This window comes from Trachurus trachurus, assembly GCF_905171665.1.
Source record: "Trachurus trachurus genome assembly, chromosome: 20".
NCBI classification, from domain to species: domain Eukaryota; kingdom Metazoa; phylum Chordata; class Actinopteri; order Carangiformes; family Carangidae; genus Trachurus; species Trachurus trachurus.
The window spans coordinates 20,039,118-20,067,113 of record NC_139911.1 but is presented as its reverse complement, the minus strand read 5'-3'; the positions used below and the strand labels follow the sequence as shown (position 1 = coordinate 20,067,113).

The window sequence follows — 27,996 nt, the reverse complement described above, 5'->3', positions numbered from 1 at the left end:
TAATCGAAAAAGAAAAGGCCTCCTCAGCTGAGGAAAATGGCCGACGTTGAGATGGACATCACGTCCAGAAGAATGAATAATGGCAACGAACACGTGTAAGTGATTTAATTTAAGAATATACGTTCGCAGTAAGAGGGTCTGAGCCACTTGCGTATCCGAAATCAAAGGGGAACTGTTTAGTGAGTTTGAAGTACGGGGGTGAAACGGAGCAGCAGGTTCACGTTGTTGCCGGGGCTACCTAAATTACATGCCAACGGCTGGCTAACGTTCTTAGCACACCTGCTAACGTTCTGTAGCTTACCAGCGTTAAAGTTTCGTTAAAATGCAGCACACACAAATACCCCAGTTACTGTGTTTCGCATATTTCTTCTATTATATACATGTCCGATTACATGTATTCAATCGGTGGTGTTGTATAATAAGCAACGACCCTGAAACTTAAGTTAGCATGGCTTGAAGCTACCTGAGGATGTAGCTTGCTAGCTCTTAAGTTGGCTAAGAGCGGTTAGCCTATCGTAGCTAATGAGTGGAAACCGTCTTGGCGGTCGAGCTCAGGGGGAAGCGCAAACAAGTGAAGTACAGATGGTGCGGAACGAGTTTCCTTATTGCACTATAGAGCGGGTCCATCTGTATAAGTTTCAGTCACTGTGTTTTGCGGTACTGCTTATGTTTCTTCAGTTTCTAGCTAAATTGAGCGCATTACGTAACTGTGGTTTGCTCAGCGCTCCCCTCCTGTGCTGCTTATACAGATCTGATCCTGCATGCTGCTTTTTGAATCATGGTTTTCGTTTGTATACACGTGTTAAAATGAGGACAGCGCAAACGATAGACTGCTACAGCATACATGGAAAACATGCACCATATCTGGCTAATATTTGAGTTTCTTTGCAGCTTGAATTCAAGAACCCTATCTTTTGTTTATTCATAAATGATACAAATATAAATAGCTTCAGACTCAGATATTATTGACCCCCATTTGAAACACTGTTAAGTAACAGTGGATTGCACTGAGCCTAGAAAGTAGGGACTTTTTCAGAGGATGCTGAAACTGACTGGCGGCCTGGTTGCTATTGGTTACTAGTGTTGGAGGAGACAACAGAAAACTCACTGTCTTCAGTGTGTGTTCAGGCTGCAATGCAGGCATCAGTGCTGTTTGTTTACTTCAAACTTTTTTCCCGGTTTGAGCTGCAGTGATGAGTCAGAGTTGATAAACAAGAAATTAATTTCAAACCGTTTTGATAATTGATTCATTATATTGGCTATTTTTCAACGCTAATGGACAGATTTCAGTCTATTCACTGTGATGACTGGGTGTTAATTTCTGTTTTGTATCATAATTAATTGATTATGTTTGATATTTCATGACTAGCTGGATAAAACAAGACAGTTAGACCATACAATTATACAGTAAACACACAATTTTCTACAAAATGTGATTGATTGAGAAAATCATTGATAGATTAGGATGAAAGTAATTGTTAGTTGGAGCCCTAAACCTACTACAGATACCTCAAACTGGTCTGCCAATACCAAAACTTTTAATTTCAACATGTAATAACAACAAATAACTGTGTGCAATTTTGGAATAAATGAACCTGACAGTGAAACACATTGATACATTTTCAAAATGAAGATACAGTTTTTGTTTTGTGCATATGAATGTGATAGACGCCTGTTCTTCTGCAAATTCATATCACTTTATTTTCTGTTAATTATTAAATCCCAAACTTTCTCTTCACTTTGTACCAGTATGCAGCATTGTTATTTCAACATTTATGACATCATGTTTTCTGTTCAACAGGAAGCAGGATCTGGAAAGCCATGAAAGCATTGGAAATGAGGACAGTGGAGACATGTCTGAGGAAGAAGAGGAGGAAGAGGTAGGGGTGGACAACAACTGGCCTAAATATCTTCAGTGGTATGATGTCATGATTCTGAGCTAAATTTCATTCATTTAACTTTAGTTGATGTACTTCAAATTAATTTGATCTCAAACGGTAGTGTTGGTGCTGTGTGTCACTGTCTTCACTTAGCCTAATGTTTTTTATTTTTTTCTAAATGACCACAACCACATCAGACATCACAAATCTCTGATGTACATAAATATACTCAAATTATACTGATGTTCTTGTAATTACATGGTCTGTCTTTTTTAACAACACTCTAGCCCTAACCCTAACTTAATCTCTAAAACAAAGAGGAAGACAAAAGATGACTATTATCACAACATAGTCATTATTTGAGTATCGATTTGATCCAATGCCTCAATCAAGGTTGACATGTCGTCTCATCCTAGGAGGAGGCCGAAACTAACGGTGAGAAGACAGAGGAGGGGGCCAAACATCACAGCAGCAGTGGTAAACACAAGAGGAAAAAACACAAGCACCGCAGTAAGCACAAAAAACACAAACATGCCTTTGATGAGGACAAGGACCGCAAACGCAGACATCGTCACAAACACAGAAAACACAAACGCAAAGAGGGCTCCTCCCCCTCTGCCGCCGCCCTCTTTGGCTCCACGAGCCACAAAAAGGTTGAATCCTCTCCGTCCTCTGGAAACCCAAGTCTGGATGATCGGGCCTTGCTGGAGGATTTGGAGAAACAGAGGGCCATGATCAAAGCTGAGCTGGACAGCCAGTTGATGGAGGGCAAGGTTCAGTCCGGCATGGGCTTGATCCTCCAGGGTTATAACTCTGGATCAGAAGAAGACGGAGAAGCTAGGGTAAGAAACGGAGAACAGCGTCAAAGAGGCAGCTCAGGTAAACCCATATCTCCCAGAGCGGGAAAAAGTGGGAAATCGAGACGGGACTCAACAGAGGGCAGTAAGGCTGGCTCCAAGCGCCGTAGTCGCAGTAAATCTGCAGACAAGCCTGCAAAAGAGGCTAAGCAGGACAAGGTGACCAAAAGCACCAAGGACACAGGTGTCAAGGAGAGAGGCCGCGCCAGGAGCAGGTCAAAGGACAGAAAGCGTTCAGATAGCACTGATAGGTCCAAGGAGAGAAGGAAGTCCAGCTCTCCCTCCGGCTGGCGAGGGGAGCAGAAAGGCGGCCGCACCGAAAAGCGGCCCTCTCCTCCACGGGACGACAGACCAAACCAGGACAGAGCGCCCCGCCGGTCTAGATCCCCCGGACGAGAGCGGCCCGGGCGCTCCGAAGCGGACCGGGACAAGCGGCCGGCCAAGTCTCCGTCCAAGGACGCCTCATCCGGGAAAGAGAACCGCTCCCCTCACAGACGCGGCCCTCACAGCCCCCCCGCCAGGAAACGCAGCGCTTCCCCTCGCCACAGAGACGCCCACCACCCCGCGGCCAGCGGCGCAGACAGGACGTCGAAACAGAGCCACTCACCATCCAGAACAAGGTCCCCCCCCAGGAGAGGACGCAGTCGCTCACAAGACATCGTCAGGAGGAGGGACGTCGACAGACAGGACTCGCCGCTGAGGTTGGTGAACAGAGCTGAGTTTGACTCGTGACTGCTACTAGTTAGAGACGAGCCGACTGAGATAAGAGTCATTTATCATAAAACCTTGAGTGGTTTTTGTCAATCGCCAAAGGTGGTCAGAATATTTGTATCCAGGGCTCCACTGCCTCTAAACGGGGGCGTTTTGCCCCTAAAATATAAGAGGAGTGTGCAACCAATAAATTTGCTGTTTTTTTTTTGCATTTTAACACAAACGGGCGACTCAAAGAATCTGGAATCTGTCACAGACCAATGTGTGTGCGCCCCTAAAATTTCTGCTTGCGTTCTTACTTAGAATTTTAAGTTAGGGGCCACTGTGCTACTAGTAAAAAAAATCTTGAGCCCTGTTATCATATACCATGTAGAAAACACAAAAACATAACCATAATGCTTTCACCATCACCATTGATCTGCATCCAAGTGAATGTGTAACGTCCAGTTGAGCTCATCGGTCCACCCCTCTGATGTCCCCACAGGAAGCGCCTGCGGCCAGATATGGGGCCCGGTAGATCACGAGACACCAGTCCCAGATCGGCCTCTCGCCGCCGGATGAGCCGCTCACCTCTGAGACGGAGGTCCCCATCACTACGACGACGCTCCCGCTCTTCCCCCCGCAGACGGAGCAGGTCTCCACTAGGACACAGGTGAGGTTTTTAGTACATCAGTGTAGTTTATGTAATCCAAGTTAACCATTGTCTTTCCCCACTGCAAAGTACAAATTGTTGGGTGTAAGATAGCGTTTCCTCAGTATTTTTAATTCCTCAGTTAATATTTGGGTGTGTGAATGCATATGTGTATGTCTATGTGTGTAAATGTCCTCTCTGTTTGTTTTTAATAATGTAAAGCACTTTGAGCTGCTTCCTGTATGAAAAGTGCTCTACAAATAAGTTTGATTGATTGAAGTACCCTGCACCAGAGTTAGCTTTTCACTTTTGAGCTTTTTTCAATTAGAAAAATGACTTAACTTTATGTAATAAACAGTGTTGTTTTTGGCAGGCATTTTAGATTTAGTCTTAGTCTTAGTCTTTTTGACGAAAATACTTATTAGTTTTAGTCAATTTTAGTCATTCCTATAAGTGATAGTTTTAGTCTAGTTTTAGTCGACGAAAACTCAACAAGGTTTTCGTCTAGTTTTAGTCAGTTTCAGTAAAAAAAAAAAAAAGTCTTTCAACAAATTAATTCAATAAAGGAATGGTTTTACACATAATGTTTCCACCCAATGCCAAATACTTTATGGTCTAAGGATTATGCATTAGCCTACACACAGATAAAGTGGTAACAGTAGTGCATTCAGTTTTTTTTTCTGATGGAGTGACGGCAGGTGTGTTGAGCAGAATGTGCGCTGCATGCCAGGTGGTGGACGTGACCACACAAGGATGCAGCAGTGTTGCAGACACTTGTTGATTTTAATGGACAGATTACACGCACAATAAGCAGAAATGTCATGCATTTGAACGTCTGACCACCCGTCAGCGCCGCGGAGCGGCTGCACCGCACTGACCGAGGTCACCAGAGCAGCGGATCACTGCCTGCTGCTCTCTGCCGCTCTGATCACAAGCACCGGGCGGCGGCGCACCGCGGCTCGTCTCAGCAGCGTTGTTCTGTTGTTGACGGAGCCGTTGCTAAATCATGTGAAGCTTAGAGTAATGACAATCCATAATATGGAATGTAGAGGCGATCACAGCCCGACCACTAACATTTACGTCCGTTCTCGTCTCGTCAACGAAAACTCACACACGTCTCGTCATGTTTTCGTCATCAGAGAGCCATGTTCGTCTCGTCACCGTCTCGTTATCGTCATGAAAAAAAGGGGCGTCAACGAAAATATTTCGTCATCGTCATCGTTAACGAAAACAACACTGGTAATAAAGTGTCCCTGTCTGACATCCTCACAGGTCTGGGGAGAGGGACAGGTACGGTCGGCTCAGACAGTACCGGCGCTCAATGTCCCGCGATCGGGATAGGAGGAGACGGCGCAGCAGAGATGAAGACAAGTTCAAGGGAAGCCTCTCAGAGGGCATGAAGGTCGACCAGGAGTCCTCAGAGGAAGAAGTGTGAGTGTCTGTAGATCATCAATATCAGTTGAACATGTGGTGGTTATTGGGTTACAATACCCACCTGCTTTAATTAAACAATCTTTTTATAGTCTTGCTGCTATCCGGTGCAGTAAAAGTGGATTAAGCTTGTTCATAACAAATAGTTTGATGTTAGTTGTGTCAGCACATCCTGTTGATGCGCTGCTCCCATTAACAGGAAGTTGTTGTGCTGCCACATTTTTGAAAGCCTTGTTTGCGTTTGTAGGTTGGAAGACTTTGACGGCGAGGAGGTAGATGAAGAAGCTCTTATCGAACAGCGGCGTCAGCAGCGCTTAGCCATCGTCCAGGTGCGTGCACATTTACACCGAACTGAATCTAATCCAACCGGTGAAGCCGAAGATTGAACAGCTGTTGTTACAAATATGTCTATTTATACTCTTGTGCCTGTTTGGGATATATTCTCTCCTTGTTACAGAAATACAAGGTCGGGAGTGAAGACACCAACATGATATCAGAGCCCAGCAGCCCCCAGAGCAGCACACGCAGCCGTTCGCCCTCTCCCGACGACATCCTGGAGCGAGTAGCCGCCGACGTCAAGGAGTACGAGCGCGAGAACCTCAACACCTTCGAGGCCAACATCAAAGCCAAGCACAACCTCATCGCCCAGGAGAAAGACGGTAAATGTCCTGGTCGGATCATCACGTGTTGGCGTACAAGGCCAACTGAATGAACCGCGCCGTCACGTGTGTGTGCTCCGTAGTCGGCCACCACCGTCCACCTGCAATCACCTCCCTTAAAGGGATAGTTCAACATTTTGGCAAATTGGCCCATTGCCATAATCCCTATAGTTTTAGGAGTAGGTTATTTACCTTTAATTGTTGGTGCAAGTTATTTTTAGAACGGCGGAGCAGAGCCACGAGCTGCTCAGAGCTACGCCACGGGGGCTAATGGGATTTCTTGATTTCCCTCATCAAACTCATCAAATACACAATCCAACAAAACTGCCCCGACGGGAACACACATCAGCGGTTTTGCATGAATTTACCTCAAAAACAACTCTGTCCTGTAACGTTCCGTTATTATCTCATTGCGTGGTGGATGTGCAGGTCACAACTTTTTCCTGATGTGGCAGTTTTGTTTGATGTGAAACATTGGTATAAAATCTTAGTATAGCCTGGAATAGGAACAGATGGTGCCGGTGGTAGGATGGCGTTGGCTTGACGCAAGTGCCCACAGAATATCTATCGTGCTCTATCCATCTTCCAGCTCCAGCCACGGCCAAGGCCTTTGAAACGCGGCTGTAGGAAATACTCGTGGGTCACTGCATCTGCTCCCGTCATCACTGAGGAACACAGGCCTCTGTGAACATGAAGGAGTTCAGAAAGTGAGCAGCTGAAAGCTCTACCAGGGATCACTTTGGATGGTCCCCTAACAGTTTTTGATTTTTATAGGCAGCAGAATGGTTTTCTCAGTGCTCATACAGCGCGCTTTCCCCCAGTTTGATCATGATGAGTTCAGCAGACGTGGAGGAAGGAATTCATAAAGATGAGAACTGGGTTTAAATTTATTATATATAAGTATAATTGTGCGTTAATATTGATGCTTCCCTGCACTTAGGAACAAATCTGGCACTTTGAAATTGCGATGTAGATCGTTTATGATTTTGGCCAAAAGATCCCAGCGCACAGACAACAAAAACACTGAAGTGGCATGATTTGAGTGACAAATGCAGAGTTGTGTGATCCAGGGATTTTTAATTTTGTTTCTTCTTGTCATGTGTTCATTCAGTTGCTGGCTTGTAATCCAAAGCCTGGGTGTCTCTGCCACCTGCAGCATGTTTTGATCTCTGCAGAGTATGTGAATCAAACACATGTTCCAGATATTTCTGTTTTACAACACAGCGGACAACAAGAAACCCATCACGCGGTGTGTCACTGTTATTTGTTTCAGGAGCCAATCCAAAGAAGCCCTCGGCCCCCGACATGTTCACGGAGTCGGACGACATGTTTGCTGCAGACTTTGATGTGAGTACTTCCAATATGAGTTCTCTTACGATGCTCTTCTGCATTTTACTCTCCATTTTCTACATTTTAAAGAGCAACAGGAATAATAGGAAACACAGCTGAGCCGCTGACTTGTTTTTTTATGCAGAGCGCCAGGATGAGAGCAGCAGGCGTAGGAAAGGACTTCAAGGAGAACCCCAACCTCAGGGACAACTGGACTGATGCTGAGGGTTACTACCGTAAGTGGCGCCTTAGATTTTGAAGGGGAAACACCCATGGATGTTTGCTTAATGTCATGGCAACATAACACTGTGGCCTCTTGCTGAGACCTGTGAATATGGCGGTTGCAGCCATGAGTCATGTTTTTCTCTATTGTAATCAGACAAATCTCCGCGCCCGTGTGGGTGTACTGTTTTTCGGGTTCTCTAGGAGTGAACATCGGGGAGACGCTCGACAAGCGCTACGACGTGTACGGCTACACCGGCCAGGGCGTGTTCAGCAACGTGATCAGAGCCAGGGACACTGCGAGGGCCGGCCAGGAGGTGGCAGTCAAGATCATCAGAAACAACGAGCTCATGTGAGTGAAGCAGCAACATTTTTCACACAAGTCACACAAATGTTTTCCTATCCAAACATGAGATACTTAGAAATACAACACTCTCGGCACCAACATGTGTTTGATTGGATGAAAAATGTTTATATATTTTTGGTGAACAGGCAGAAGACGGGTTTGAAAGAGCTGGAGTTCCTCAAGAAGCTGAATGACGCCGATCCTGATGACAAGTTCCACTGCCTTCGCCTCTTCAGACACTTCTACCACAAGCAGCATCTGTGTCTGGTGTTTGAGCCTCTCAGGTACTGCAACAACCTTCTTTCTTCTCAGAGTGTGTTGCCGTCGGTTAGTATTTCACTTGCTAATACGTTTCTGTTTCCTGTAGTATGAATTTACGCGAGGTGCTGAAGAAATACGGTAAAGACGTGGGGCTTCATATCAAGGCCGTGCGCTCCTACAGCCAGCAGCTCTTCTTGGCCCTCAAGCTGCTCAAACGATGCAACATCCTCCACGCTGACATCAAGCCAGACAACATCCTGGTAACGGTCCAGATACTCACGCGTAAAATCCAACCAGATCGTAGAGTGATGAATAAATGTACTGACTCATCTGTGTTCATCCAAGGTGAATGAGTCAAAGACCATTCTGAAGCTGTGTGACTTCGGCTCTGCCTCCCACGTCGCGGACAACGACATCACACCGTACCTCGTCAGCAGGTTTTACAGAGCTCCAGAAATCAGTGAGTTGCTTTATTTGTGTAAATTCTAAGCTTTAAGAAGTAGCGTTCAAAGCCGGACCTTGCTCACGATCTCTTTCTCCCCCAGTCATAGGGAAGCCGTATGACTACGGGATCGACATGTGGTCTGTTGGCTGCACTTTACACGAGCTGTACACCGGCAAAATTCTGTTCCCCGGATCTTCCAACAATCACATGATCAAACTAGCGATGGACCTCAAGGGCAAGATGCCCAACAAGGTGAGGTTGCATCATTTAATTTTTTCAGTTGTTTCCTCTTGCTTGATGAGATGTGTTGCCGTTCCATGCGGTGTTCAAGAAGTCGCGGCTGATGCAACCGTGTGGTTTTCTTCCCTCAGATGATCCGTAAAGGCCTGTTCAAAGACAAGCACTTCGATCAGAATCTGAACTTCCTGTACATCGAAGTAGACAAAGTAACAGAAAGGGTAAGCTGTTCTGACTCCTCTGCACTCACACTTGTGAACGTGTCCTACAATTTTACAAAGTTACTGGTTCAGGGCTGATACGACGCACCTGGCATGTAATGAACACGTTCAGCAGGTCTAATCATTGACTCGCGTCTCTTTTAATGTCCTCGTCTCTCTGTGTGCACCATCAGGAGAAGGTGACGGTGATGAGCACCATCAACTCCACCAAAGACCTGCTGACGGACATGATCGGAGGCCAGCGACTGCCTGAGGACCAGAGGAAGAAGGTGATGCAGCTGAAGGACCTGCTGGATGGCACCCTGATGTTGGACCCAGCCAAGCGCATCAGTATCAACCAGGCTCTGCAGCACCCCTTTATCCAGGAGAAGATTTAACACTCTGAACTCCCAACACACTCCCAGAGCAGATGGAGAACCAACCACTAAACCAGCTCTGACAGGAACTCTGCAGAGAGGCAGCCAACCCACAGACTTCTATTCAGAATGTCACCCGCTTTTGTTCTTCCTCAACATTATTTTGTTCACGGATACATAATTGTGTTTTATTGTAAATAGATCATTGAAATGGTAGCCATTCTTGAAAACATCAATTTTTTGTTTTGCGATTCATCATTGTAAACTTCCCCTCATACCGGCAATGCAGTTATGGACTTTTTTTTTTTTTTTTTTTTAATTTAACTGGCATTGGAGTGACAGATGTGTAAAAGATAAACTATAATTCCTGTAAATACTGTATGTTTACTGCATTAACAATCTTGAAGCAGCAGACAGTTGGAGTTTTGTCGTAGATGCAGACGTCTAAATACATCAGTCTTTTTAACCACATTGCTCATCGTGGGGCGATGCATGCTTTTTGAATGTGCACCCTTTGTGCTCTAGATTTCTGTGGTGCAGGCCTGTGTAAATGCTCTGTATGTGCATCAGTGTCCCACATGTCACAGGACCCCACCCCCAAACCCCGTCCTCCCCCCAAAACCAAGTTTCCAGGCCTTGAGGCCTGCGCTGAAGGAATAGATGCATATTATGAATCCCCTGAACAAGATTTTCTTTTTTTGTTTGTTTGTTTTTAAATTTCAAAGCAGGTAGTCATTGTTTTCTGTTGCTGGACATTTCCATGTTTTTTACCTTCCTCCCTCCTCCAGCACTCTGGTCTAGATCCTGGCTCTTAAGGCTCTCACACTCAAGTGCCTCCTGTATGAGCCTAGTGTGTTAAAACACCAAAACAATGCTGGCCTGTTGAAGCCACACCTGTGACCCTCCTCCTCTCCCACTGTTGTAAATAGTCCATAGTTACTGTTATTTCATGTATGATTTTTTTTTTTTCCATTTAAGTGGTTAAAAAACAATCTTGTGATTTCAATAAAGAATAGTTGTGGAAACGCTGCTGAAAGAGCACCTTCAATATAAGATGATTTTTTAGTAATAAAATGTTTCCTATTGTAAACCAAACCCCCCTTTCTTCATTTTATCCCCAACATGCTGGCTTCGTTAAAGTGACGACATGTGTTGTCCAAGTAAAGAAACAGTTAACAAGAACGTATGCAGAGATTCCTTAACTTTTGACATATCCATGGGTGAGAACCATGTGTCATAGGAAGGACAGTCTGTAGATGGTAAAGGAGTGTAGGAAAGGTGCTTTATTCTCTGGGTGAAAAATAGTATTTGTCTGAGACAGCTGCAGCCTTAGAGCATCAAAAGCAAAAACTCTCTATCTCATGTCCAGCCGGAACAATTTACAGGCTCTCATGCTCCCTCTCAGCAGCGGAAAGTCTAACTGTACCCTTCATTTCCGTCGCATGATTGCACTTGTGTTGAGCTTCTAAAAAGCATAATGGGAGTCTCGCTTAGAAAAGGTTCCCATTTTACTCCGTCTGGAAAATTAGGGAATGATGCAAGATCTTTCTGTGGTTGCATGGAGCTCGCTAAAAGGACTTCAGATAGGAGCTGATGGGCTGTTAGCCTTAAGGCATCTGTAAATACATGTGGGCTAAAGTGGAATAAGCACCGCTATAGGAGGACAGTGTCAATTGGGCAAGGGCACTAACACCTACTGGCTTTAATCTTAACACAGAGAGACGGGGGCACGGCTGCTTTTAATCTGAATATGTAACCAAACAAGTGATTTATAACCATGCTATCAAATTCATGAGGATGAAATTCACACACTGCACAGTGCCCACTTTACACCACAATTGTAGTTTCTTGTGTCAATCAGAAGAGGGCATCAGAAGCACAAGGTATGCCATGTGTGTGAAACCAGTACAGAGACTCTTAAAAGTTCTGCACATTAACTGTTAACGGTGTTTGTTATTTTTATTGGGAGAAATATATACATATATTTATATGAATTTATATTTATGCAACATCCCTTAAATAAGTACAATTTTATTATTTTCTTAATGAAGCCGCTGCATGTGATTTGATAATGTATTCAGCCTAATTAATAGTGTCTCTGTGTTGAATTACATTTTTTTTTAAATCATTGTATCTTCTATTGTTGGCTGGTGTGTCCATAAAAAACTTAATTCAAACCAATACATTTCATATATTGTCAGTTCAGCATAATAAAAAGGAAAAGAGACTTAAAATATAATTTCCATTTTTATTAAAACCATACAAACATTTGTAGTCAGTTATAAAAGAGCAAAGTGGCTCTTCTGGCGGAGGGGCAGCGCTGGGCACTTGAAGCTCCGCTCTGAGCCAGATCTGTCTGGCCTCGACCCAGGGCCTGGGAATCCCTGCTTTCAAAGTCAGTTCTTTATTGGCCCCAGGATACTCCCCCATTTCCTCTGCTAAACCTACAGCAAGAGTATTGTATTTACATATAATATATAAAAGCACAATAAATGTGAAAACTTAAAAAAACAAAAAACAAAAAAACAAAATCAAAGAAAAGTAGAATGCATTTCGCAAATCTTTACTTTTCTGATATTCAGACTTTTCTTATATAAATGTTCTAGCATTTTATCTTCTTTTTTTCGGGTCTCACAAGACACTTTACATGTTTAATTTTTATTTTTTCATAATTCACAATGGAAGATTGGCAGTGATCTTTCTCTTTACCGACAGGCAGATACGTATAAGGCACATACCTCAATGTAATTTCCTTCTCTCAAAAGGAAATGATTTCTACTTCTTTGAAGAAAAAAAGAAAACACCATGAATGCACAGCTACAAAAAAAAGTACCAAAGTAGTACCAAACAATACAGTACAGAACAGTAAAACAATTTGTACCTCATTGCTTTGATGCTGAATAAAACGTAAACTACTTAATATTCTGTGCGCAGTCACATACAACTGCAAGGCAATACTAACACTGCTGACAAAGTCACTGCAATACTCGATGGCAGTACACATTCTGAATTTAAGAGCTTTGGAGAAAACAATACAGATGATTTCCTATAAAACAAATCACATCACTTTACAGCACTTATCATTATGAGAGGAAAATCCATGTGCTGTGGACCACTGATGGTCATTAAGACAGATTAAAACCATAAAGTACTCATATCATATCATGTCAGCAAACATAAAGCACCAAATGGGACCTTTGATCATCGAGGAGAAAATGTCCATTTTCACATCAGCTCCAAACAACCGTGCAATCCAACATCAAAAAACAGATTATCACAAACGGAATATAAAAAACACTGTTATATACACGGAGTACCTTACCAGACTAACTAAATCAAGCCATTTAGATATCAAGTAGACGACTATCTACGGTGCCTTGAAGACTTGGATGTGTTGTCCGTTATTTTTTTGGGACTCGATACCATCTTGACAAAAACACCACTTGGTAAAAGTTGGTAGAAGCACTGAAACATTTACAGATTCACAAAAGTAACATACAAACAAAATGACAACAAATGTAAATATACCACTTATTAAAACCTATGATATATAAAGTTATCGTCAGGGCCCATGAAATTCATGACCCATGTCTCACCTGCTGGAACAAGAAATGGATTTAGCGATTTTGTACCTGTGGGATCAGAACGGTAGATACTTGGCACATGGGCTAGTCTATGTACTAATATAGACAGTGTTCAATGTTTAACCTCAACTGCATGCGTTTTTTTTTTTTTTTTTACCAACAGTGTGTACAGCAAAAACAGTGACAACACACAGAATACTGTTTTCAAAGACGTGAGCTTTAGCTCCCCATCACATAGTAATACAAAGAGAAGGGCTTCCAAAAATAGCCTTCATTCCAGAAAAGGAATATAACTATTTAACTATACATAATTTTGACACATCCCATTTCTGGGTGGGATGACTTTTTTTTTTTTTTTTTTTTTTACAAAATAAATGGGTTTGGCAACTGCCTATTCCAGAACACTTTAAGTACAGAATAAAGTTTTCATAATTGCCACTTTTGTCTTTATCTTCACATACACCAGAGTTTTTCTCTTCCTTTTTTTCCATTTTTTCCTAAGGGAGGAGAAAGCAGAGAGAGAGAGGGAGAGACGCTACTGCATGATAGCCAGGAACTTACTCTCCTCAGCCAAGGTGCTGAGGAGAGAGCTCATGTCTCCGATGGCCATGTTGTTCAGGCCGGGGGCCACGCTATGGAAGGTTGCGGATGTGCGAGGGGTGGTCAGGCGTGATGAGGTCCTGGATAGACCCTGGAAGATGGAGGGACTCAACACCCCCGAGACCAAGCTGCCCTGATCGTAGCCATCCTCCAGTATGGCACCAAAGTCCAGACTTACCCCCTCGTCTAATACACCAGGCACATTGCCGTCCACTGTGCTGGTCACCTGGTCTGCACCGGGGGAGAGGAGGGCAACCGAGTTCCCGTTGCCACTGCTGCCGTCGCCTTGTCCCACCGCCGACTCGGCCATGGAGTCGAGCAAGCACTGGTCCTCCAGGACAGGGAACGAAGGGGCCTTCCGATCCGCTGGTTCATACGAGAGGCAGTCCCCAAAGCCCTGCTCTAAGTATCCGTGGTCCGAGGCCTCCAGTTTCAGCCCAGATACCTGATGTGCCAGGGAACAATGGTCCCCGCTCCTCTGCAGTTGTTGCTGCTGCTGCTGGTTCAGGCTACCCTGGATCTCACTCTCGGCACTGAGGTACTGCTGGGTCCTGACCAAGTTCCTGTAACCGTTGTTTGGTGGGCGAGGGACGTGGACCTGCCGATTGTGATGAAGGAGCGCCGTCCCTTGGGAGAGGCTGGGGAGGTTGTCCACGGAACCCCTGTTGTGGTTGAGGCTATTCCCGACTTGACAAGAGGTGCTACCGTTGTGGTTCTGCTGGAAGTGGCTCTGTTTTTGAGGTCCATTGGAGGCCTGCTGTTTGAAGCCCTGGGGGCCCAGAGGCTCATCCACGATCTGCGAGAAGTTTGGCCTTCCGAAGGTGTTCGCCGAGTTGTGACTAGAACCTCTCATGTCCATGCAGGAGTTCGGCGACGCCTCCAGCTTCACGCCACCGTTGACGTAGCAAGCACTTTGAGACTGATTAGCTTGGGAACAACTGTTCTGGAAATCAAGGGGCACTTGCTGCTGAACCACCATGTTCCCAAACCTGCCAAAAGGTGCAGATACAGGTCCATGCTCTGTGCCCGACCACCTTCCACACTGTATCTGGTGGTGTCCTCTCTGAGGAGACCTTTCCGTGCTCCCAGAGCTCACTTCATTCCACTGGATGGGAAGTTTACTGGGGCTCTTCCTCTCTGCTATCTGCTGCTGGAGACTTTGAGGCCCCGGGAAGGCCACATTCAACCCTGATGTCTGCATCTGCTCCAACTCCTCATTAGACGGGTGGGAGGTATCCCTTTGGCTAGAAGCTATTTGGTCCTCAATGTGCAAGTAGGAGCCACCATCCACTTGAACCTGGGAGTGGAGATACTGCACCAGGTCGTCCGGTAGCATATCCTCATCCCCGAGCAACAGGCCGGCCTCATCCTCCATGGCCAGGGCTTCTAAGGCTGCGTGCTCCGCGATGCTGGGGGTGTACGGCGAGTGCTGCAGGCCTCTCTGCAGGTTGCCCTCTGAGCGTGTGTAGTTCTGGAGGCTGAAGTTGCGAGTTTCGGGTGTCGAATGATGAGACAGAGGCGGAAGAGGGTGGAGGTTGTTAAGGCTGTTGAAGCGCTGCACCGGGGGCAAACCGCAAGCGTCGAGAGTCTGCGTCCGGACTGGGTCACTGGCCCTCCGGTTCCCGTTCAGTGGTCCCTCACCGGGGTAGAGGACCCTCCTCCTGTAACCTGCATGTCCCATCATGTACCCGTTGGTGTACCCGTTGGTGCTCTCGCTGCAACGATGCGGCCTAATCAGAGGCGGCAAACCGTGGTTGCTGCCGCCGTCGTCCATCATGGCCATGCGAGTCTTCAAGCTCATGCGCTCCATGTTGGGCAGAGGCGTGGGAGGCGGGCCGCCGGTCGCCGCTGCGTACTTGGCTTTAAGGTGGTAGTGCTGCGCTGGGGTTAAATTGAGCATCCCCCGTGAGCCCCCTCCTCCTCCCCCCATGCCTCCTCCTCCTACACCTCCACAGCCCCCACCTGAGAATATCCCTCCACCTCCCCCTCCCGACCCCCCACCTCCGTACTGGCTGGCCTCGCTGGACCGGCGGGAGGCGTCAGTGGAGATGGGGTCGTAGGAGTCGGTGGAGCTGAGGTTGTGGAGGCGGCGGTGGTGGTGGTGGGTGCCCTCGCTCTGGGAAGCCTGGCTGGAGCGTCGGCTGGAGAAGCAGGGGGAGATGCCCGAGGAGCGTCGGCTGCTGCTCAGATAGGCCGAGCTGGTGGCGCTGCCGCTGCTGTCACGCCGGTCTCGGAGCAAGTTGAGCACTGTTAGCTCTGTGCTGCCCAGCTCAGCATGAGCAGGTGGCTGAGGAGCAGACACCCCCCACTGCCTGCCCAGACAGGATCCTGGGGACAAACACAGACAGAGAAACGGGGCATGAAGAACGTTTGAACACGGAGAGAAAGAGAGACAACAAGGAAATTATGTGGTGAAAGAGAGATTACAGGAGGATGAGAGTAAGAAAAAAAAAAAAAAAAAAACGCCAAACAAGTTAAGTGCGGAGAGATCCCTGAAAACAGATGTTACCCAAGACAACTGGCAGAATTTGGCCATGAAACATTGTTACATGCTATTCTCTATGATATGATACACAACTTGATATGGGCCTGATAGCATTTTCCCGCAGAATATAAATTTGAAGCATTTGCTTTGCCTGAATGCTTCAGCCAAAAGATGGAATTCAGGATAATCCATAGCTCAAAATGTGATTTGTACACACATTTGTGGTGAAGTGTAAATTATGTGTACAGGTGCTTTTGAACTGTTAAGTGTCCACACAAGCTCTTGATGCACACAATGGGGTTGGGAGCATTTGGGAAAGTGTAAGGGTTTTGAAAGGGGCGTTGTGTGGCGCAGTGGGTAGAGCAGGCGCCCCGGGTTCGAATCCCTCATCAGGCGATCCTTTCCTGCATGTCACTCCCCCTCTTCCTGTCTCTCTCAACTGTACTGTCAAATAAAGGCAAAAAGGCCCAAAAAATATACTTTAAAGGTATAATGTGTAGGAATTACGCCCATCCAGCGGTGCGGTTGCATATCGGAACGTATTCTTGATGTTGCATTCACGTGAAATCGGGCAGATGTCAGACGCCCCCCCCTTATGTATTTGTAACAACTTGTAACAACTCATTCTAAGGTACGAGAAAGCTTTCATTTGTATGCGGGTGTGATTCGACTTCAGTGAAATACGTATTTATGAAAGCAATATTCGATTTTTGCTAATAAAAAGCCAAATAAGTTACATACTGGGGCTTTAACAAAAAAGTGAGAAGGTTTTGAAAGTTGTCCTTACCCTTCCCCAGGATGTTGGGTAGTGTGGAGCCTTTGGGGGGCGGTGTAGGGGACAGGGGCCCCAGCCTGGGCAGCGCTCCATTCACCTGCTTCAGCCGCTCCATCTTGATGTGCTCCATCCAGCGCAGGGGGCGGCCGACACTTCGCCTCGCCTGCAGGGTCAGCATGGCCGCGGTCGCCGTGGAGACCGTGGAGTCCATGATGGGGGCTGGCTCACCCTCACACTCCTCCGCCTCCTCTTCGTTTTCCTCTTTCTCTTCGTCCTCCTCCAGCCCCTCCCCTGGCGAGCGTCCGGCGCTCACAGCAAGCTGGACTCCACTGCTGGGATAGGTGCTGACGGGGGACTGGTCACTGCTGCATGTAGACTGACCGCCAGGGCTTGGCTGAGACGTCTGATGGACACAGACCAGGAGCAAGAGACAGAAGAGAGAGATACAAAGAGCAGACGGTTATAAAGTCTCCTTTACATAACACAAGGGAAGTCACATTCAGCATCATGTACAGTATGTCACAACCAACATATGATGTAATGCCTGGAAGGATGCATCCCCTTTTGATATTAATAATTAATAATTATAAATAAAAAGTTAAAAAAATAGATTATGAAAAAGAAGATTGCTATATAATCCTCTTTGCATTATCTATACAGTTTGTGCTGGTTGACCGAACAGGAGGTGTTTGATAGATAATATTGTGTGCATGTGATCCAGTCAGGACACACACACAAAAAAATGCCTTAAAAGAGAAAATCATGTTTCAGGTTTTCAGCAGTTGGGCAAATAGGATAAAAAATCCTCTTATGAGACTGGCGTCTCCTGTCTAATTAGGTTGTTTACCGAATTAGAGGAGCTATGTTGCACTGAGGAATAATGGAATCAATTTTTTTGGCATCAAGTGTCAACAGTGTTCGGAGGGTATTCACCCGCTTTTGAATTTGGCTGCACAATAAGAGTGGAGCCCTGGACAGTGTCAGGCGAACTTTCAGAAGCTCACACTTCTGCCAAAAGCAAACGGTGGGCCACTGCTCAGAGAAATGCATCTGCCTTTGGTGAATATCACAAGAGAATGAGAGGGAGTAATCGAAAATGACGGCAAATGCGGTGCGCTTTGGGTGGAAGTGTCATGCGGGTGTTGTTAGGATGAGAAAAGTCAAACAGATAATGAAACGATGGTCAGGAAAAAAAAGGACGAAGAATGAGACCAGACCTCACAGATACAATGTGAAGGGACACCTATCTCACCTGATTACCCACTGTCCTTAGAAAGAAAGAGAGGGACATGCCGAAGCATTGAACAGAAGAAAAGATTTGCTCATTAGAAGACTTCAACCATGCTCCTGGTTAAATGTTAAATACACACAACTGTAGTAGTCAAATTGTTATGTTAAAACAAAGGAATTGGTAGTAGAAGTATTAAGGATGTAAAGGAAACTACATTGTGTTAAAGCTGTGAGTCGGAGCAACATGATATAAAGCTTCAGATAAAGTCTCACCATGGGCTTCTCTGTTTTGATGGACTTGACCTGCAGACATTCATCTTGTTTTGAGGTAGCATGGTTGTACTCCCTTTGGTCTGTATACCCACTCAGAGGCAGTTGCCCCGGCGACCTGCCCTGGCCGTTGCCCCCCTCCCGGGGCGGCGGCGGAGGCCGTGGGTAATCTCCACGCTGTTTCTTGGTGACGTGCGCCTCCGGGCCGTGCACCGTCTTCACGTGCTTGCGTAAGGAGCTGGGGTCCGTGTAGCGTTTGGTGCAACCCGGGATTTTACACACATACGGTTTCTGAAAAAAAAAAAAAAAAAGAAGACAGATGAGATGTGAGAGGTGTGTCGCCAACTCAAAGAGGTGTAGCTGTTTGAAATTCTCTTCCTCAAGTACCTCGTTTGAGTGCGTGCGATTCTGATGTTTGGCCCGATCCGAGGCGTTGGAGAAGGCCTTGTTGCAGCCTTCGTGCTCACACACATACGGTTTCTCTCCAGTGTGGGAACGTAGGTGGGTCTTAAGGTTTTCCAGACGGGAGTAGGCCTTGGCGCAGCCCTCAAACTGCAGGAACACAACGGAAGACATGGGTTAAATATTTCATTTTTTTTTTTAAACATCACCATCAATGAATTCAACTGAGCAAATAGAAGCATCCTTACTGTGCACTTGTGTGGTTTTTCCCCAGTATGCCTACGCATGTGGACCACCAGCATGTACTGTGCCTTGAAGGGCTTCTGCTCTCGTGAGCATTCCTCCCACCGACACACAAACTCCTTCTTTTCCCCATGTATGTGGTCATTGTTGATGTGCTAGGAGAGAAGATGAGAGAACGTCAACTCAAAACAGCTCCTGCACTAATCCAAGCTCCTGACAGTGAAGTAAATGCTGCGTCATTTTGGCTTAAGCTTTTTTTCTTGCTCTGCACAAAGAAAAATATAATGACATCTTTCCTCATTTTCCATTCCTTTGCATGTGGTTCTTTTAATTCTCTTAACTTTCCCTCCTTTTTCAGCCGCCGTCTTTTTCCCCCCCTCTTCCCTCTGTCACTGTTAGAATCTGAACAAAGACTGGGTGACGACTTGTGAGTCTCGGTGTCCGATCTGAACTGGATTTTCAAATAAAAACCCTGTCACTTGGCATCACATCCGGCCCTGCGCTCCCTCCTGTGACAAGGGCTGACAGTTGTGCTGCCGTGGCAACTTCCAATCTGAGGCTTAGGGAAGGAGGGGGAGGTGAGAGGGAGGTGAGGGGAGATGAGGGCGAGAAATCAAAAGTTCAGTCGAGGCATCTGAACTGAAACGCGAGGGCTTTACACCTTCAGCCGAGCATTATATCTCCGAGCAGCACCTTTCTCCAGCTCCGGCCCTCTTTTCTCTCCTCCTTTTTCCTCCCATCCTTCTTCCTCTCTCACTAACTGTCTTGTAAAAGGGGCTAAGTAGTGGATGTTACAGAGGAATGAAGGAGGTGCAGGGGAAGGAGGGGGGGGAAAAAAATAGACACAGACGTAGACCCTCTGGGGATGAAGTCAACATCTGGCTGTCTTTCATAGACAACACTGTGTGGTGGCCTCTGAAGTGCCTTTCCGAGAGCAATTTAAACCCAGGGAGACAGACACAATATCCTGACCAAAAGAAACCGGTATTATTACATTCCTGAGCAGCAGAGAAGAGTCTTTTTTACCTTGGGGGTGAATGAGAAGAGAGCCGTATGGCAACAGGAGAGAAGAAAGAGGAGATAAATAGAGACTTGACTCTGAATGCTCCTTTAAATGTCTGGGGGAAAATATGCCGCCTTTGAGGACTCGCTCGCATGATTGTTGAGCTATAAAACAAGCACAACCAGAGCAAATAAAAGTATCCAGGGTCAGTTCCCCCTCTGGGCATCACACAGCTCCGACAATGGCATCTTTGTACCTTCCTACTGCCCTGCCCACTGGCCAGATCGTGACCCCACATTCAACTATGACCATGACATGCAGCAGAATGCGCCCTACTGTTAATCTTTTTTTTTCTCTCTCTTTCTCTTCCAACACATTTTGACCCCGAGTCTCTTCTAACTGCAAAACCTATGCCCTCCCCTCACCAGTGAAGGAGGGGTGTCAACAAATGAGTCAGCGCCCTAACAGCAGGGTGCGACAAAAAAAGACTGACACTAATATATCTGCAAAAGGACCTCCATTATTCTCACTTGACATTTTTTTAATTTTAAAGTGACAAAACAAGACTAATTCCGGGGAAAATGATTGGGGACTGGATGACCACAGACGTTAGTGAAGTCCCCCCCCCCCCCCACCCCCCACCTCCACCCCTGGCCCCCCCAAGATTGATCTCCTCCCCTGCTCGGTCAGAGCCTCAGAAAACCTGACTCGTCTTCTCGTTTTCTCTCTTCTCTGTGAGGGAATCCCTGTGGCAAGCGATCGGTCTGTTGTGAGCAGCGTTCAATATCCCCCTGGCTGAGAGCGATGGGAGAGAGCGCGGCGGTGCTGGATCACGCCAGTGGCTGGCACCGACACACACACACACACACACACACACACACACACACACACACACACACACACACACACACACACACACACACACACACACAAACACACACAGATGGATACACACTCGCACCCTGTTTGTACAAATGAAGGAGGTCGTTGACGGGTGTGATGCATGAGCCTCGGAGCTGACAGAGAGAGGGGGGACGGACAGCATCAAGGGGGGAGAGATGAGGAGGAAAGGGGGGGCCGCCGAGAAAACCTAATGGCATGATCTAATGGCAATTCTTATTGAATCAATAATCTCCATGCTGAGCAGACAGGCCCCGTTGGCCGGCTAAATCGACAAACAGGTGCTGATAGCGGCGGCGCGGCAGGTTATTCATCTTCCCCCTGCCAGCTTATCGGCCAACAACTGTAAAAACGCCACCAAGATGGATTTAGGAGGGAGTCGCACGACAGGGAGCGCCGGGCGACACGGACACAGGGGACACTGAAGCCGCCTGTGACGTATGAGAGGCACACACACACTCACACACACACATACAGGTGCAAACACTGTTTTATTCCTGCAAAAATACCCATAAATATAAATGCATAAAACTATTTTATTCCAGGATTGGTGCTTTAAAAAAAAAAAAGAAAAAGGCCTAAATAAATAAAAGCCTCTGATTTCAAATTATTTTCTTCCCTCTACACGTTCAAATCCACACATCTCCACACACGCATTACTGTAATACACAGAATCCTATTTTTTTTTTGTGTGTTTGTTTTTGCTATTTTGCCCACTTCAGTATCCATCTCCATGTCTCCTTATCAAACTCTCTCTGGGACATAGCCCTCATGCATTAGAATGCAAGCGTGCATGAAAAGAGGGCCTGTTTACAAGGCAATTTCACTAAGCTGTGGGACCCGCAACACCGTTTAGCTTTATCAAACACTGCCTAATAAATCATATGCTCTTTTGTGATGTCAGTTGCTGAAGTGCTTTGTGTAAAGAGAGAGGAAAAAACAGCATGAAAAAGGCAAAGAAGGGAGGGAGGGAGGGAGGGAGGAGGGGGGTGGGGAGTGGAGGGAGGAGAAAGTAAAAAGGGGGAAAGATTGAGAGAGTGAGGGGAAGGAGGGTGGATGAGAGTGAGAGCGTGAGCGAGCAGGGGGCAGGGAGCTAGAATTGGCATGTGTAATTCAGCGCAGTCTTTTCATCTTAGAGTAAGATACTCTAGACAGATAAGGGCCCTAATCCTTCTCCTGATCAAAAAAAATCTGCATTTTACCAATTAAAGGCCTGTGCCAGCAGCCAGAGAGGGGGGCTGCCTTCAGACTGCGCCCGCGTTTATCTCCCCGTAACACCGGGGAGGCGCACAGCCGCCGCCTCAGCGAGGCTGCACCCAGGGAGAGCCGGCTCCCCACCTAAGAACAAGGACATCACAACGCCACCCTACTTAGCTGACCTGGAACCGAGCGGTACACTGTGGTGGGTAGAGAAGGCCTGATGAGCTGTGAGAACACACACATGCAGACCACCAACCCTATCACACACATACACACACCCCACATATAGTCAGCTGCCTGCCAGTGACTTATAATGACAGGACAGAACTGAACACTCAAGTTCACGGGAAGGAAAAAGTGATAATTACAGATAATTACAAAAAAAGCTGGAAAATAATAAATTATGCAAATTCATCTCACACATCTGTGATGAAAAAACAATCAGCTTTTATGCTTTTACTTCCCATTTCATCTCATGTGCGACCACTCTACTCTACAGCCACATTGTGGGCTACTGAGGAAAACGCTTTGCCGTGCAGACGACAGCGTGGCTTACATTCACTTTTTTTTCCACCGCCGCAACATCAGTGAAAATGCATAGCTGCCTCGCAGGTTTTCGCCATGGTGAAGTATCAGTAATGGATCAATGAGAAAATAATAAAAAGACTGTTGAGCAAGGCCATATTAGGGAATTATGGGAGTGTGGGGTTGGCATCTCCGGCGACAAACCCGAGTGAAAAAAGCCCACTTCAGAAGAGAGACATTAAAGAAGCCACCAGGCCTTATCTTTAAAAGTGCTCCCTCCGAGGGGAAAGGAGGGGAGGGAGAGAAAATGAAAGAGGAAAATGAGAGAGGGAGAGAGGTTTGGGCCCAAAAAAATGGGGAAGCACGAGAATGTGGAGCTGAGTGGAGAGGGAGATGGGGAGAGGTATGAGAGTTGAAATGTAATAAATGAAATAAATACAGCGAAAACTAAAATTGACACCCGCCTCGCTTTTGCTGACTGGGTAGGCCAGATAAGTGAGCTAAATTGCATAGATCTGATGTTTATCTTATCGGCTGCACCGAGAGCGCTTAAACGCGGATGATAAAGGAGCGCCGTGGCATGTCATGGTGAGAGCATGTTTGAGAGTGTAAAAATATGCATCAAGAGCGCGGCAGGAGTGCTTTTGAACAAGGTGGAAAGCGATGAGGGTGGTGTGAAGGCTTAATTCTAAAATTAGGCCAACCACAAAGGAAGTGGGGTATTCGAATCAGTGCAGCTGCTACTTTTAATACTTCAGAAAGCATTTTTTTTTCTCCTTTTTACCCGCTCTTTACGACTGTCAACACAGCAGACAAATTGTTTAAAGACGACCACAGTCGAGTACGAATCCGTGTTTAAACTTTGCACAAAAGCAAGTGGTGAAAACGGTTCCAACAAACAGAGAAGCTGTTTTTTTTTTCTTCTTTTTTTTTTTTCCTCCTCATCATGTTTTTTTCCCCCAAAGCCATTTCAGAAGACAAGTACAGGGGGAAGGGACGCTCCATTGTTTGGTTACATGGAAATCCCCCCCCCCCCCACCCCCAAACCCCCTCCCAGTGTGAGAGGAGAGCCACTGTGGTCCAAATACTGTACTTATCCTATTACTGAGGGGGGTGGGGGTGCGCAGAGATAAGAGCATTTTCTCGTCCGCTCTGCTGAATTAGAGGGCAGGGATTCTGTAGGCGAAGACTTTTATTGGCATCTCTCTGCATATCTGCATGTGCATAGAAAATGAGAAATAAAACGCACTATCAGAAAGTCAAATGACGGAAAACGAAAAAAAAAAAGAAAAACAATTCCAAGATGGAAAAATGGAAGAACTAACTAATACGGATTTTGTCGGTGTGTGTGTCTACACAGCGATCTGATAATGAGCGCAGCCTGCCAAGGTTAGGCTGGATGGAATATGTGCAGGAATGAATGAGAGGACGCTGCTTTGTTTTTTCTTTTTTTGGCGGGGTTGCCACCTGGTGTGACTACTGTAAGGGAGAGAGGATGATGCGCGCCGAGCTTTTGGCTCTATTAACGAGCCGCCATCCTCTCCCGCCGCCTTTAACTCATCCCGCTCCCCTGAAACAGGGGCAAGAAGTTGTCAAGATCCTCAACCTTTTGAGCCGAGCCCTTCAAACACGGGAGGCAGCCCATTCCGCGCTGAGGATATCAATTATAGATAGGGGTTACCACCGCGGCTGAGGATTGCAATGTCAAGACGGCAAATAGACAGCTGTGGAGAGCTGAGGATCTTTCTATCAGATGTGCGGCTGATGTGTGTGCGTGTGTGTGTATGTGCGTATCCCTTGTTCGCCGCATCATATTGTGGTGGATTTTCACCATTTCTCAAAACTTCAGCCTCTCCTCCTCTGACGGGGTGATCGGTTCACAGGCCGCACCAGAGCAGCAGAGCTAATAGCATCAGTGTAAGTAGCCAGTAGTGGCGGGGTGTGGGTCGGGGGTGGTGTGGGGGGTGATACGACCATAATGTCATTAATATTTAGCTTAACAGTGAACCCTCGGGCGCAAGCGTGATGAGAGCCATCCATCTCCCGGGCTGTGTGAGAGTTGTGATAACAGACAGGAGAGGAGGAGGGCCAGCCGGCCGGCCGGTCCGGCGTCGGCCACAAAGCTCAACATCCTGACTCTGGGAGGCTTAACCCACCAAATCAGTTAGCACAGTTCAGCTGTGAGATGTGCTCTCCAGCTTTTTGAGCCCATTACCACCGTCCCTGGATCCAATCAGGAATCCAGCGCCAGTATCAGACTCGACTGCAGGCTGCTGCTACTGCTACACACACATACACACACATACACATACATACAGGGCCTGATAGGAGGCATCGTCCAGAGGGGCACTGCTGCTGCTGCTGCTGCTGCTGCTGCTGCTGCTGCTGTTGATGCTACTGTGAAAACGCTTACAACACACATTGTACACTAAATTGGACCTGGAGAACAACTGTGGTGACTCTTTTCTTTTTTCTTTTTTTTAATGTAACTCACTTGTACTAGCTGCTCCTGCGTGTCGAACTCGCGGCAACAGTTCTCCCAGTGGCAGTTGGTCTCGTAAACCACCTCCGGCTCCTGTTTGCTCTCATCTTTGTCTCCCTCCTCTTTCACCAGGGTCATGCCGTCGGGATGGTCCTGCAAAAGTGAAAAAAAAAGCATGCAGCACAACATGTGAGGTAAAATGTGAGTAATCTGATTTAAAAAATTAAAAAAAACCCAAGCTCTAAAGGCTAAAGGAGCTGCCTCCCCTCTCATCAGTCCATCTAAACGTGTCAGGAAAGTCATTTTTTAACCTCCTGCTGGTTCACAGCCAAAAATGATTTGGTTACAGGTCTGAGCTTCGGTGCTCCTGTGAATCTGGCCTTGTTTGGCTGTCTGGGAGAAAAGTGTGGAGAGCGGAAATGTAGCGCTGAAAGCCCGGCTCTGTGTTTGAGGTTTGTTATACGACAGGACCGGCGGCGAGTATTTGAGGAATCTAACCCCCTCTTCCTGCTGTAGGTTGCTCTATTAGCCCAGACATATTTCACTGTCACAGTTAGGTGGCTGAGCCGAGCAGAGAGTTGGTGTGGGCCAACGCAGCCTCCACCACACACACACACACATAACACACACCTCGGGCTGCGATCTGCAGCTGAATATCGACTCTAGTAGGGTTTTTTTTTTTCCCCTGCAGATGCAAACACCCACAGTTATCACGTTTCTCTTTCATTTTGCCAGCTGCTTAAAATTAAATTAAATAAAACAGAAAAGCAAAAAACAATTTCCTTCCAGTGTCCCAAAGATCAATGGATTGTTTCGCTTCGGAAACTGAAAAGTGATAGGAGCAGGGTGGGGAACCAGCACCAACAAAATGTGGCAAATGCAGGTAAATAAATACAGACTGTGGCTGGTAAGCTTGTGTATTGTTGTAGCCATGATGGCAGGTGACCAACTATTATATAGGCTCTTTATCCTAGTGGAAAGAATCTAAAAATAAAACCTAGCTGGTAAATTCTGGGATTACAAACCAGTTTGCAGTGGGATACAGACAAAAAAAGATTGTTTTTTGAACGTCTATGGATAAATAAATGTTGATATTGCAGATAAATGAAATAAAAGACAGTCCTCACCTGTACGCTCACTGCACCCGGGCTCGGCAGCTCCTCCTCTGGTTTCATTTTGGAGCGCTTGTGGTGCATGGGGTCTCCTGTGCTGCTCACAGCGGATTCACTCGTTGGTTTTGTCTGTGGAGATACACAACACATACAATATTTGAGTGTCATCCATATACACAATCCCTTTTTTTTTTTACTTCTTGATATTTCCTGTTTTATTTATTTTATGTAGTGATATCAATACAAATGTCAGTCGCTCAGCACCTTAATCAACCAGGAAAACACAAACTGTGGTTGAACTCTAATGATTCTGTATCAGGCTTTTAGAGCTTTAACTAACTATGCTAATGAAAAAACTATGCAAAACATTAGCTGCCCTAATCATTGCAATTAAAATAAACTAATGAATTCAATGAAGCCGAACCAATGGATGACCTGAGCGTGGCCTTGGTTTTGATTTGCCCCTGGGGGAATTCTTGTTACACGCCAAGCTCAACCATACAATAAAAGAATGAACACATAGACTTATGGAGTTGTGGAAAGGGAGTTTTTTTTTTCTTGGTTTTCTGTTTGACACCATAGCGATCCTGTCACTCTGTGTTCCTGTAACACATCTATCTTTGCTGAGAGACAAACGATTCAGCTGTGACCCCGAAACAATACTAGTGTTTATTCAGGAGGAAGGAAAAGGAACATTAATGAAAGAGGCCCCCATTCACCATAATGCAAAATTCCCGCAATGGGGGGAAACAGCAGGGAGGACGGGTAATAAACACTGAATATTTACTTCAAATGTGGGCCCGCACATACAGTAAGGGCTGAGGAAGGAGAGTGAAAAAGTCCCTTTGGATCCATCCATCCATGTCAATATCCCCTCACTACATCCCTGTTCTCTCTCTAGTGATTAATGGAGTCAGCGGTGGGATTCTATGCTAACAAGCCCCTTGTTGTTCGCTGCAGGCAGGTTCTGGGGCGAAAAAACAAGAGACAACACAAGTAGGAGGAAACTCCCTGGAGATGTGCACGTGGAGGGGGGGTCCTGCCTGTATACCGCGACGGCTACGCTGCCTTTCTCCTGGATGTGGCTATGGCATGCGACGCCGCTATCTTATTACCTGTGATGATGAATCGCACGCTGCTGCTCTCACCTGTGAGGAGTCGTTGGAGATGACTGGGCGCTCGCTGGCGCTGAGGCCGGAGGGGGGGATGCCGGGCACGGGCCTCTGGGTGGCGAAGGCCGGCGTCGGGTGGATGAGAGGCGGGCTGTGGCCGAAGGCGGAGCCCACTAGGCCCGGTTGGCGGCCGATCAGCTGCTGGTGCACGTGCAAAGCCACCGGGGTCGGAGGGTAGGCGAAGCTTAACGCCGGGCTGGGCGGGGGGAGAGAGAAAAGAGAAAAGAGGAAAGAGGAAAATGCAAAAGCGGTTACATCGGAGTGGATAAAATAATCATAAAACTACAAATACAACTTGACTGAAACATCAGTTACAGAGGCAATGAGGCAAAAGGGGGGAAATACAGTGAATAAATGGATTGTTCTGGATAGCTCCTCATCCCTGAGGACAATCTGACAGGAAATGTTGTGGTAATGCTGGAACCGT

The 27,996-nt window shown here is 46.5% G+C and overlaps 2 protein-coding genes across 2 annotated transcripts in view; one reads left to right on the top strand and one right to left on the bottom strand.

Annotated features, from left to right (window-relative positions):
• The first annotated feature begins 33 nt into the window (after window positions 1-33).
• Window positions 34-10,512, top strand: prpf4bb (pre-mRNA processing factor 4Bb). Its single transcript, XM_083995451.1, has 16 exons — window positions 34-95; window positions 1,802-1,880; window positions 2,297-3,438; window positions 3,933-4,100; window positions 5,352-5,510; window positions 5,758-5,839; window positions 5,968-6,169; window positions 7,443-7,516; window positions 7,644-7,734; window positions 7,925-8,072; window positions 8,213-8,350; window positions 8,434-8,587; window positions 8,673-8,787; window positions 8,873-9,024; window positions 9,144-9,230; window positions 9,404-10,512. The coding sequence occupies exons 1-16, from the start codon at window positions 37-39 to the stop codon at window positions 9,605-9,607; spliced, it is 3,054 nt and encodes a 1,017-aa protein (XP_083851577.1). The 5' UTR covers window positions 34-36; the 3' UTR covers window positions 9,608-10,512.
• Window positions 10,513-13,705: 3,193 nt separating this feature from the next.
• Window positions 13,706-27,996, bottom strand: part of gli3 (GLI family zinc finger 3) — a gene marked incomplete at both ends in the record, with an annotated part of 75,651 nt that continues 61,360 nt past the window's right edge. The window contains 8 exons of the mRNA XM_083994976.1: window positions 13,706-16,098; window positions 17,043-17,433; window positions 18,534-18,821; window positions 18,918-19,082; window positions 19,181-19,330; window positions 25,298-25,438; window positions 26,413-26,526; window positions 27,546-27,765. Coding sequence (XP_083851102.1) covers window positions 13,706-16,098; window positions 17,043-17,433; window positions 18,534-18,821; window positions 18,918-19,082; window positions 19,181-19,330; window positions 25,298-25,438; window positions 26,413-26,526; window positions 27,546-27,765 — 3,862 coding nt within the window. The remainder of the gene's footprint in view (window positions 16,099-17,042; window positions 17,434-18,533; window positions 18,822-18,917; window positions 19,083-19,180; window positions 19,331-25,297; window positions 25,439-26,412; window positions 26,527-27,545; window positions 27,766-27,996) is intronic.